The 13,333-nt window shown below is 45.5% G+C and overlaps 2 protein-coding genes across 2 annotated transcripts in view; one reads left to right on the top strand and one right to left on the bottom strand.

Moving 5' to 3' along the window:
- LOC127596016 (protein Wnt-2b-A-like) overlaps positions 1-3,778 on the bottom strand; it is a 13,157-nt gene extending 9,379 nt beyond the window's left edge. Inside the window, exon 1 of the mRNA XM_052058151.1 lies at positions 3,262-3,778. Within this exon, the coding sequence (XP_051914111.1) occupies positions 3,262-3,434 (173 nt within the window). The 5' untranslated portion in view covers positions 3,435-3,778. The remainder of the gene's footprint in view (positions 1-3,261) is intronic.
- The window catches only part of mxra8b (matrix-remodelling associated 8b), a 197,007-nt gene that overhangs the window by 159,434 nt on the left and 24,240 nt on the right, over positions 1-13,333 (top strand). The gene's annotated exons all lie outside the window — the stretch shown is intronic.

Here is a 13,333-nt window from a genome sequence, read left to right as displayed (position 1 = left end):
TGCATGTTTTTGGAATGTAAGAGGAAACCCGAGTAGCCGGAGAAAACCCACGCAGGCACAGGGAGAACATGCCAACTCCACACAGGGAGCCTGGAGGCCGGATGCGAACCATCAACCTGTGCACTGTGAGGCAGATGTGCTCACTAGTCCACCATCGTGCCGCCCCTTTAGATAGATAGATAGATAGAGCAGTATCTCCTTCAAGTTCAGGTTGTCTACCAGAGCCCTGGGATCTTGAGGGTTCTGCGCAGGATCTTAGCTATTCCCAGCATAGCACTCTTCCGCACAGAGATGTCAGACGATGTTCCTGGCAACTGCAGGAGCCATCCATCCATCTTGGGGGTAACTGCCTCCAGTGCCCTGAGCGCTTGTATATTGAAAAGCTTGAAAGTCGGGTCCCTTTTTTGTCAAAGCACCACTGTGGTGGTTGGCGATATGCTAGTCAGCTTCCGAACTCCTGCCGAGGTGTCCTTGAGCATACCCCACCTACCGCTGCTCAAGAGGTTGAGTTTTCGCACCTGTTACACTCAGACCATATTCCCTGCCTGCCTGCGTGTCTGCATCTCTGTGTGGTGTACAATACACATATCAAGCAGCAGTAGAGCATCCATGTTCTAGGCGGCCCAGCAGATAGCATGCAGCTGAGAAAGGCAAAAACATTCTTCTTAGACTCCCAAAGTTTCCATCACTGAACAGTTTAAGGTTTGTGTCTTGTAGGGAGGACAAAACCATTTACTCATCCGTGCAAATAAATAAACACTTAACCTCTCTGCACCTGGATGTGTCTGTCAATGTTTCCCAATGAGACGGTCAAAATCACGGCATCACAAATCAGGCCAAGGGGCCTCCATCTGCCCTGTCCATCGTAGACCCCCTTTATCTCTTATTTTCTTTTCACCCACTTCTCTCCCACGCTCTCTGTCCAATCCTGCACACAACTTTCATAAAACAGACATGAAAAACTGCAGCCAAGTTTTTCCACAATAATGTCTGAAATTGATATGTCTCTGTGCGTGTGGGTGTGCGCGTGATAGTGAGTGTGTGTGTGTGTGTGCGTGCGCCTGCATGCGTGCGCGCACGTGTGCGCACGTGCGGGCGTAGGAGCAGCCAGCGCTTGGGTGGGTCATTGAGGAGGTGTCAAGAGGTGCGGAACTCTGTGGTGCTTTTACGAGAGCGAGGATAGAGACCCAGCGGGTTTCGACCCCCCAAGAGAGGAATTAGATGAGGGGAAGACCAAGAGAGTGCTCATCAAAGGCCAGGACAAGCCAAGCAGCAACTCATCCTTAATTTCTCTTCTTTCTCTCTTGACATCAAGAGGACTTGCCTTTATTGGCTTGTAAATCATCATCGGCGCACCTAAACAGCTTGCTTGTGTTGCCACATGCTGAATGATGGGAGCAAGACGCCATGGTGAGTGGCCAAGAAGATGGCTGGCTCGGAGGTCTGCCGCCCGCTGCCATCTGATGTTCTCAAGACATCCTGACTCATGTGGCGGAAGGCACGTTTCGTGTTTTGTGTGGCTACTGGCACATACACGCTGCATATTTTGTCAGGACCCACAGTTAGTGAATTTGTCAGTCACTTCAGTTCATGCTAGCAAACCTATGGGGACAAGATTTGATAACAGATGAGCCAACGCTAGCTAATTCAAAAACAACAATATACGCCATGCAACATGATCTTTTTTTTTATCTTTTGAGCAGTAAGGACAGTTCGATCATAGAAGTGCAAAACTGTATTGTGTACAGAGTGGGGTTTTTTCCATTGTGCCATATAAATAAATCGGGTACTGCATGTCACTGACGGCAAACATAAACTTTTCAGTCGGCGACTTCTGTTTTTACCATGGTCTTTTTGGTTGAGTTGTTTTTTTCAAATACTGTAAGTGCAGCTCGTGATTACTTTCGCCACCCGCGCTCAGTCAGCGTAACAATATGATAAACAATATGATAAATCCCAAATATTGAACAGTACAGATCAGCACGAGTCTCTCTTCCGCTTATAGGATGAAAGAATTTCTCTCGGAATCTTATGAATTCCTGTTTCCATGCCAATGGTGTAATGGCCTGATTTGAAAATAACGCATGGATGCAGTGCAAATTCTGTGTTGCTGTTTAGGCTAAGAAATCGCTGAGAATGCATCAAAAGTGGCTCTGCTGGTTGCAGCCAAGTTATGCGACATCATCTGCACAGTTGATTTTCATAACCGCATTAAGATTTGTCATCAAAGGTCCACGACTACTGTCACAAAAAATATACTTCAAATCCAACCTACCCAAACTAAGTTTGAGTGGATTTGTGTCAGCACAGACAACTCATGTCTGCTCACAACACCCTGAGCATGGGACGGTTCCTGGCAAAGAAGAACATGGCTATGGTGGAGAAACCTCCCTCCTCACTTGACTGGGCTTGTTTTTTTTTTCCTCTTTCCCAAGCTCACGTGGACCTGTTTCGAATATGGGAATGTCCTCAACACACAACCATAATAGTAGCACTTATATTTTTTGCATACAATATTCAATATGATCTGGTTTGGGGGAATTTCACTGAAGTGTATTTAACCATACGTTTTGGGTTTAAATGTCTTGCCTGATGCCACCTCCATCTGAGTCCAACAGGTTTTAAGTCACCTGCCACGAAAAAAAATTAAGTTCATCACTTTGGCAGACCCACTTTTGGCAAAAGTGCAAACGAATAAAAAATTATGTTCGCTGTTGGCATGATAACAAACTGTCATCACGTCATACATTAGGGTGAACTGAAACTAACTTTCATCACAAACTTAAAATTAAAATTTTTAAAAATCCGTTTTAAAAAGTGGGAGTGCATTTGTCGTTTATGAAAAAAACATTCAAGATAGAAGTGTCTGTTGTTGCTATTTGTTGTATTTATTTTCTTTTTATTTAACATATTTATACATTTACATATTTATTCCTTATGTAAATTTTAGCTGTGTGTGTTCAATGCACTCCAACGTTGCACTGTGGGTGAGAGAGGAAAGTAATTTCATCTGTGCTGTATGTTACACATGGAGCATATTTGACAATAAAAGCTGACTTGACTTGATACGTATGCTTTGTACATATATTAATTTATTTTGTCGTGTGTCATTCTGAGAGGTGTTTCTATTTTGGACCCTCTGAGGTGACTCAGGGAGCAATTGTACAACACTGGAAAGTACAGTAACCTAAAACATTAAAACGCTATTTCTAATATTTTTTTTGTTGGCCAAAGAGGTCTGCTCAGTGGAAATAGACTCACCACCATGAAGAATCCACTCGTGGGGTGACCAGCAGCAGCAGCAGCAAAACACACGCACAGCTGGAAGCGGCTCTGCGATGTTGTCGTGACTTGGATGAGACTACTCCCCGGGACCCTTCGCGACACTGACTCCGGGCTGCCCGTGTGCTTAGAATCTCGTTGAAAGCCAACATGGTGGAGTTCGTCCCCCAAGCACGTTTGATCCAAGATAAAACCGGAGCGAGTTTTCGACGATTAGGGAGCAAAATCAGGTGTCGCGCGGTTGTCCGGCGTGCGGCTACATGGCGCGCACAAAAGAGGAGGAAAAGGAGCGCGTCCTCGCGCGCCCTCGGCCTCACCTGAGCGCAACAGTAACAAGTGCGACCACTTGACTTCTCTGCCCTAACGCCTCTCCTTGCTTGGGCTCCTTTCAAAGACAAACGCAATCATCATTGCCACGGTCCCAATTGCAGCGTCGACTCGTTCTGTCGCCTCTGTGTTGGAAATGATGCTCGGACCTTTATCAGAGTGGCGGACACACCGACGGTGCTGGGGGGGGGGGGGGGGGGGGGGGGGGGTAAGTTTGGGGGGTAGCCTGCTGACGCCCACTGGAGATTAGCTTGGGGGCTTTGACGAGGAGGGAGATATTCAAGAGGGATGGTAATGTGTGTGTGCGTGTGTGTGTGTGTGTGTGTGTGTGTGTGTGTGTGTGTGTGTGTGCATGGGTTTGGCCCTGTAAAATAAACCAGAACAAGGCAATCGATTTGATTTTCCATTACAAAGGGCTTTAACAGGTATTCATTAAATATGATCATACAAAACAGGATACATGTTACATTAATAATAAAATTAAAGTACGTAATTGAAAATGAGTGTCCCCCTTATGGCAGTATACAAATTGGCTGATCTTGAAAAGTTCCATCATCAGCTTTGTTACCACTGATTACCAAGACTCCGCCATAACTTTGTTCTCGGCTCTCCATGCAGACCACCACCTGCACTCTCCGCTCCAGCAGGTTTATAGACTCCTTCTTTCATAAAGTCCACCCTACTTTTCGTTGATCTTCTTTCCGCCTTTCTGCCCCAAGAAGTACAACTCACCACAGTCTTCCCTGTTTGTATAGGACAGGTGAATCCTGCACCTGTTCCTAGCCTGTCGTGAACTTTCACCATCTGCGATATCATATCATGAATTATGTAAATATGTTTGTTAGATTTTCTTTTGTATTCCTTCATTTTACTCTGCCAACTGAAACCAGATTCTCATTTGCAATGACGACCTGGTTGCAGAAAGCAAATTTGGAATAATAATTGTTAAAACAAATCCATGAAATTGAATTGCAGGAGGGCGGCCTGGTGGGCCAGTGGTTAGTGCGTCGACCTTAGAGTGCAGAGGTGCTGGGTTCAATTCCAGCTCCGGTGTGGAGTTTGTGTGGGTTTTCTCCGGGTACTCAGTTTCCTCCCACATTCCAAAAACATGTATGGCAGGTTGATTGAACACTCTAAATTGTCCCTGGGTGTGAATGCGAGCTTGTCTCCATGTGCCCTGCCTTGGCTGGAAACCAGTTCAGGGTGTCGCCCCGCCTACTGCCCGAAGAAGGCCTGGATAGGCTCCAGCACTCCCCGCGGATCAGAAAATGGATGGATGGATGAATTGCCAGAATACGAATAACAGAAGAAACAATGTGATGGTCCTCAAAGTATTCATGCCCTAATAATGGGGAAAAAAACTAATAAAACAACATTACGTGATTTTTTTTTTCATTTTTGATTAAACAGGATGTCGATGTAAGGTACATGTCAAAACATGGCCCTTCATTTATAGGGAAAGAATTAGTGAATCTCAAGTGTGGAAGGTGTGTGTGATGGTATTAATGTGTATTTTAGTGCAGATCCAAAGTACTTCTGTACTCCAACTCAGATTCATGATCTTGACATCATGCTGACATCATTCTGGACTGCACATTCTGAAATGATGAAGAAACAAATCGTAAGCCTTGTTCAATCAGCTTGAAGAATGGAATTGTCATTTATGGGGCGGGGGGGGGGGGGGGGGAGAAGCTGAGTTTCTAGCTGTGGCACTTTTGTATTTTAACATGATGCTTGCAGCATGTAACGTCGAGCAAACTACAAAAAGTCTTGGCCATAGACTGGAGCCACATAGTCCATTGGAACAGTGCAATCTTTTAAATCGGAACCACATGTGTACAAGACAGATCGCTAAGACAGCTTTAGACTTAAAACACACACACACACACACACACAGAAAACTTAGCTCACTTCTGTAGGTAGTCCACATGCTTGGAGGTGAACTGCCACTTGAACTTGTTAATCGCGTTTGCTATATTGCATTAATAGCCCTGCAGGTGGCTGATCTGACCCACAAACAAGTAAACCAATCGTGAAAATCCTTTCCAAAAGTGAAACTATTAGAATGAGTCACTTGTCAACTGTGATTTCATGAAAAAGCTGGGGTAAATTATATCAACATCATCTTCTTTCAGTGATGCCTGCTGTCAAAACCTGCTTCAGGTGGGCATGTGGCTCGATTGTGCACCTTCAGTCACTCGGGGCATCATTTTGCCAGCCCATCTTGCAAGCATCACGGGGAAAATAACATAAATGCAGGCCGTGTTTACATGCTGAGAAGTGACTTGGACAGTCTTGGATGAATGCCACTGATGTTGCCGTAGATGCAATTTAACCACTTAAGTCATATTAGATTGGGTGAAGTTATGTTGAGTAAAATGGCAGGTCCAGGACTAACGGCAAGCCCCCCATAAGGCGCCCCATGTCCTCAGTCAGGCAGTCCCGGGATGAGCTGACAATGTATTTGGGTCACTTGGCATGATGAGGCTGAGGCGGATGGTTAATCGTAGGCCAGGTCCGGGTCCTGTACTGATTGAGCCAGTGGTCATGCCAGTCCCCAATGTCTCATACTGCCATATTAGTAAGACTGCCAGTTACGTTTATTGGGCAACTCACTGGGCTAGACTCAAGAACAGACAAGAAGGGCTCCAGAGGTTGTAGGTGACTGGAGTCTATCCTGGCCTTCTTTAGCGAAGCGGTGGGCTACGTACTGTATGTGTTGGAATCCGTTTAGATCATGACGTTTTGCAGGGACACCTCATCAAGTGTCTGCTATGCGTTGGTGCAACATCTTTTTGTGAAAGTGTATGCCAGAGATCAGAGATCTATCAGAGATGCCATTAATGATGGTTTGTTTGAACAAAAGACGTGTGGAGGATGTGGCCACAGAAATGTTGCAAATTTAAATGCAAGTCAAAGTGATCATGCCGACTTTGGAATGTAAGAGGCCGACTTGGGTTTGCATTTGGTTCATATTTACTGTGGCTCCTTTTGCACAAAAAGTAGAGACAGATCATGCAACAAAACGTGATTATGCGAAGAACGTCGCGGAATGAATTGTTGTCACTGTGTATATTTGCTGTTCCATATGTTCCATATATCTCTTTCCACTCAAAAGAGCTGAAATTACAAGACCGTTGTGGAGCAATAGAGACTTCCGCACATTATTTTTCAATTACATCTTGCAAGATAGTCGGACCTGTTTCCTATGCCTGGTCATGCTCAAGTAGTACACTTGTAGATTCTTGAATATCAAGTGCGGGCTCCCTCTAGAGCAGGGGCCACCAACTTCGGTCCTCGAGAACCCCCATCCACATAATTTTGGGTATCTCCCTCTCTCCTTCATCACAGCCGATTCAAATGATCAGCTCATCAGTAAACTCTACGATAATGATCCTGAGCCTTTTTAAATCAGGTGTTTTGGAGGAGGGAAACAGCTAAAAGAGGCAGCTTAAGGGCTCTCGAGGTGGTGACCCCTGCTCTAAAGGTATGCCAAAGAATTCCTGAATTAAATATCCAAATCGTCCACACGGACAATTGCGGACATTGTATCGGTCTGTCGTGGTGAAGAAGGAGCTGAGCCAAAGGGCGAAGCTCTCAATTTACCGGTCGATCTACGTTCCAACCCTCATCTATGGTCACGAGCTATGGGTCGTGACCGAAAGAACGAGATCCCGGATACAAGCGGCCGAAATGAGTTTTCTCCGCAGGGTGTCCGGGCTCTCCCTTAGAGATAAGGTGAGAAGCTCGGTCATCCGGGAGGGGCTCCGAGTCGAGCCGCTTCTCCTCCACATCGAGAGGAGCCAGATGAGGTGGCTTGGGCATCTGTTTCGGATGCCTCCTGAACGCCTCCCTGGTGAGGTGTTCCGGGCATGTCCCACCGGGAGGAGACCCCGAGGAAGACCCAGGACACGCTGGAGAGACTATGTCACCCAGCTGGCCTGGGAACGCCTCGGGATCCCCCGGGGAGAGCTGGAAGAAGTAGCTAGGGAGAGGGAAGTCTGGGCTTCCCTGCTAAAGCTGTTGCCCCCGCGACCCGGCCCCGGATAAGCGGTAGAAGATGGATGGATGGATGGATGGATCGTCCACAATGTTACGGTGGCTCATACGTCTTCCAATTCAGCACAGTAATTGTTAAATATAGTTTACTTGAATTTAAATTTGTTGGTCGCCTGTCACCTCCACTGATTTGAGAGCATTTTTTGATTTATGGTACTTGTCATCAAGTTTGAGAACCACCGCTTTAGATAATACACACGTTAGCAGTCAGGTCTTTCTTATAAACTGATCAATATTTATCCATAAATCTTTTGTAAATATATCCAACATGTTATACATTCAAAAGTCATGTCCTCCTTAATGGTTAAGTATAAAGCTGCGTCTCTGGGGTGATGATGAGCTGCTTTAAACATTCTTCATCCAGCCAATGATTTATTTTTCTTTTTTCTCACTGGCATGTTAAAAGAATTTCAGTATTTTTTTTCGGTGTTTCCAGTCTTTAAGATTTCTATTGGTGTCAATCATAAATCAGAAACAATTCTGTGTTAAAAAGCCACCAGGTGAAAAAGAATGTGGCGAGGTAGTGCAGGAGTGAATCAGTGGAATTTGCCGTAGCAAAGGTCGCAACATAACACAATGCCTAAAAATACTTTGTCCTCCAGGGACAGATGAGCCTCAAGGCGCGAGTCTATGTGTATGAAAAAGAGCAATGGATCTGTGATAATTTATTGTTGAGTAACCTTGGATCTGCCGACTCACTGCGGCCCCGCAAGTACAGAAGCTTCTGGAATGATTGGCCTGACTCTCAGAGGAGGTGTTGGGCCATGCTGTCGGCCAGGCGCTTTTCTCCCCGTGTGAAGGATGCAATGAATCCTGTGCATAGAGGTGACAAGAATGCTAGTAATCGTGCAACCAACTGATATAGGCTTGTTGTACGTTACAGTATGTTTTGGGACAGTGACAGAGTTCATACCACAAGAATGCATTTGAAATCAAGCTGGAAACCCCAGCTTTAATTGAAGAGCTTCCACCATACAGGATGTACTGCCATTTGAGAAAGGATATTTCTGCTGGTCTCCAAAAAGTTACTTCACAACTTGAACTTGTTGAAGTCAGCCACCTAATCTCAAGCCAATCGAGTTTGCGTTGCCAATCTCCCACATAAACGCCCCCAGAACATGTGAGAGAGCATCGGGTTTGATATTCTTTGATCTTTTTCTGTTTCTAAGTGTGAAATTGTACCTAGTGAATAGAAGCACACATCGGGTTTGGCGTGAATTTAGAAATGTTGCTGAACGGATGTAGGCCAAATTCTTATGATCAATGTAAACATTGAATGTTTCCTTCGTACCCTCTAACCAATGTCTACATTCGTGTAATGCAAATACCAACGCCAATAATTCTCTGTTCCCTAGATCATAATTTGATTCTGCTGGCGTGAGGCGACGTGATAAAAAAGCGCAGGGGTGAAGTCTCTGGTTGAGTGGGGAGCGCTGGGACAACGCAGCTACTAATCTGAAGCGTCCGCCTCTAAAACAAAAGGTCGGGATTAAGGTGATGCAAGATTGGTGGATTAGAAAATGATCTTTAAAGGTTATTGAATGGGGGGTTTACCTTGGTCTTAGCAAGATCAGCTATTGGGTAAACCAAGGTCAGATCAACAGCGTCACCATTCCACAGCAGCTAGGATGGGCAAACCACTGCACTCGCAGGCCCAATTAAGGCCTCCCCCCAAAAAGGTTGCCGCACAGCCAACGAGAGGAAGGAAAGCTTGCCCAAAGGGGGACAAACAAAGACATCATTCAAATCACTTCCCTCGGCTTCCGTCGGAACACCTGGGAGGGGGCAGGCCTCGGGAGAGATTTGTGGAGCGGGTGCTGCGTGAGTGTGCTGCAGAGTGAGAGCACGGGTACGGAAGGAACAGAGGAAGGAATGCTCCACCACCAAAGCCGAAGGATAACATGCATGACAACCACTTGGGTTCACCGGCCCTTGCAAGAAGGTTCAGCCCCTCGCGGACCCCGAAAACCCCGCAAATGGGACGGCTGTCAGTCGTGCTGATGATGGTGACAAATATCTGGATCTGATATTCTACACTGGCATATGCGTTTTTTTATTCCATGTTGGTCTGACTGCAACTTGGTTTGTTCTGGTTGCTTTCCTGTTGCCGCAGGGTATTTGCAGTCGGCATGTTTGTCAGAGAGAGAACTACTGACATTATGCTTCTTTTATTCGAACCTGATTCCCATTCTGAGTTGACACATGAACCTTTACTGTTAACTGCTGCAAACGTACGTGTCTTCACGGACCCATTGCTCATGGTGTCCGCACCATGATCACTTTGACTTGGATTATATTTGCCGACAGAATGAAGTGTTATTATTTCTGACGACTGATTGTCTGATCCAAATATGGCACACATAAGAATACAGACATCCTATCTTTCTACCTCTTGTACCAGTAGGATTACTGATTACGCCACTTACTGGAGCCCATCCTTGTCACGTCCCGTGTTTGCCAGCAGGGGGCAGGCCCTGTTGCCACCTACACACCTGTCACCCATTGGGGACTAATTACTCAGCCTTTATTTGAAGGCTCTGGCAGTCTTCTCACTGCCGGAGAATTCCACGCCGTGCCAATTCTCTCGCTTACTACTAATTCCATTCGTTGCCTTGAAGCCTTGTGGCTGTAATTGCGCGTCTTTATATCCGCTCGTGTGTATTTCTACAGTTGCCAATTCATTCTCCTTGCTATTTTTCCCGCAAGCGTTTTCTGTTACCTCCTTAATTTATTCCTGGTCTTTATTTTTGACCAGCGCTTTTTGTTGTTTCTCCCGGACGGGTATTTTGTGTTTTTGTATTAAACCTCGTTTGTTCTCTGACAAACCTTTTCTGTGTCTGCTATTTCGGGGATCCACTTCCTTATTTTGTTGTGCACGAAGCGATCATTCTATCGCTTCGGGCACAACGTGACAATCCTAGCTCTATATTTATTTTGTATTCATTTATGTGGGCATGTATGTGCTTATTTTTTCCTTTATTTGTTGATGATCGACCGGTTAGAACGTCTGCCTCACAGTGCAGAGTTACGGGGTTCGATTCCAGCTTCGGCCTTCCTTTGTGGAGTTTGCATGTTCTCCCCGTGCCTGTGTGGGGAAGATATTGGGACAAATTAGGTGAGTTATATTATTTCTTGCAGAGTGTTGCAGCCATTGGTGACAGAAAATTGAAACGAGTGACCGAAGGTACCTGTTATGAAATTGAACAGAATTCAATCTTGACCTTTTATTCCAGTTGACAAAGCCTCATCTGGTTTCCACTTTACAGTGGAGTTTGGAGATGATTTTCAACTAGAAGTGAATGGTCTAGAGGACAGGTGTCAAACTCAACGCCCCAGGCCAGATCTGGCCCGCCCGTCGCATCATTTTATGTGGCCCGTGAAAGCAAATCAACCAGGTCAACTTCCATGACGCTTGTTAAAATCTGTACCCAAATTTCAAGTTGTCATATGTTATAAATAGGCATGTTGGGCTTTTGCAAGCATTTTCTTCTTTTACATTGTTACAGAAACTTGAACAAGGGAACAAACTACTCTCCTTGACTTTTGATTTCAAAATCTATTACCGTAATTGTGTACTTATATGTCATCATACGAGGAAGTGATGAAACATTTGTACATTACATACATATACATATACATATACATCCCCCATTCAGGTGTTCGTTCTTATGAACAGCAGTGGCATTAAGGGACGTTCTTCAAACAAGATGCACCTGAGACCAGTTGCCAGTCAGTTGCAGGGCGCGTGGAGACACAAGCAAATCGCTTGGGCCATACGTGAGCAAGCTGATGTGTCTGGTGAGAAGCCTCACAAGAAGAACTATCACACGGAGATAACTGATCTCTGATTGCTGATTAGCAGAGGCGCTACCTCTGATGTGCTGCCTTCACAGATTAGATGTCTTCAAAGACAGAAGTCCAATTCCCTGAGCCATGAATAATTGAACATCATTTCTATCACCACAAAGTAAAGTTAACCTTTCCGTAAAGGTTATTTGCTTTGGCTTGAACATGTAGGTGTCTGTTTTCAAGCGAGGTGATTGACATTGGCCCCGCAGTGAAATTGGTGTTTCAGGTTGAAGGTGTGTGCGCACTTGCCTACATGTGAGTGTGAACCCTCCCATTTCCTCCCCTCCAAAAAGGGGCTAAGTGGGCTCTATGATGCCGGACCGGTCCCTCCACGCCCTGAGTGATGAGGGCAGGTTTTAAGCGGCTACAGGTGCGCTTGAAAAGGGCAGGCGAGCCTTTGAAGTTGAAGCCAAATGGGACCAGGGCCCATCTTTGACCAGGAGCCAGCTCAGACACATTCGCTTTCAATTAACACTCTTGCTTCACTCCTGAGTCCTGCTCCTTCTCTTTCTGCCACTAACAACCTGCGATACCCGTTTGGTTCAAAGGAAGCAGTGATGAATCCAGTGCGATCACAAAACGAATCATCAGAGAGAAGTTATTCTATGCGCAGAATTTCCTTATGGTCTGTGTCCAAAGAACCGCGAGTCTTCAATATGACACCCTTTTCATTCAACTCGATGTGATTCTATCATGGGGCTTTTCTGTCTTTGGCAAGGTACTGAAAACAGAGTCATCATACCTCCAGCTTTTTGCAGTTTATAGCCTTTTGTGCTTGCTGCAGACTCAAATACGATATTACCGCATGGATGTAAATGTGTACAATATGCACGCATAGCATTAAACAGAATATAAAAGAGAAATAGGTGGAGATTTTGACAGTAAGCTCCCTGGAGAGAGCTACAGCTACATCTGGCTCCTGTTAGCCACAGGCGGATAAAAATCATATGAGAGCGCACGCACACACACACACACACACACACAGACTGGGAGGTATAGAAGACTTGCATGGTGGTCACCCCCATCTGGCTCGTGCATGTCCAATGCCAAGCCTTATGAACCCAGCAGATATGAACGGGGCTCAGGCCGAGACGAGCTGGCACAGATAAGCATAAACAACTCATACACAGGCTACATCCAATTATGGAAGGCTATTTTCAACCGTCCCGTCGGTATCTGCTGTCATGCCTGTGGGAAATGAAAGCGATGCATTACAACAACAGTAAGAAATTACTTAACTGCCGATATCTAGAAGTGACTCTATGTTTTTGCTTGGATCCGATTTGTGCATTTTGCATATAAAATGCGGACGCAGGAAGTCGAATTTGCCAACAGGACGTACGAGATAAGCAGACACTCACAGTCACAGGCAACTTTTACATGAGAGGTGTCTAAACAAATCTGTGTTCACTGTGTGCCGTGTGTTGCGAAGTTTCCCTGAAACATGTGAGTCATTGTCTTCGGCTGACGGTCAAATTGCTGCCAAGCGCTGGCTCGATTATCCGAGCGTGAAACACTACAAAATACTTTTTCTTTTCACAATCACACTCGAAAGCTGTAAAAGTACAAAAATATGGAGGTGAACTCCCGTTGACGGCAAACGCATCTTTTCAGGCCTTAAGCACGGAGGCTTTTCAAAGAAGCTGCAATTTTCTGGAGGGTTGTGTAACTTTTGTTTCGATGTCAGTGAGGTCAAAACCGGCTCATCTCGGCCAGCGGGCATGTATGAAAGAAGCCCCGTGAAGATCCCGCTAGTCTTCAATTTCCTGCCATGTTAAATCCCGGAGAAAGCATCTGTCTTGATTTCAGCCTGGCA

Source organism: Hippocampus zosterae, chromosome 2, assembly GCF_025434085.1.
Source record: "Hippocampus zosterae strain Florida chromosome 2, ASM2543408v3, whole genome shotgun sequence".
In the NCBI taxonomy this organism is placed as follows: domain Eukaryota; kingdom Metazoa; phylum Chordata; class Actinopteri; order Syngnathiformes; family Syngnathidae; genus Hippocampus; species Hippocampus zosterae.
This window is presented reverse-complemented; position numbering and strand designations above follow the sequence as displayed.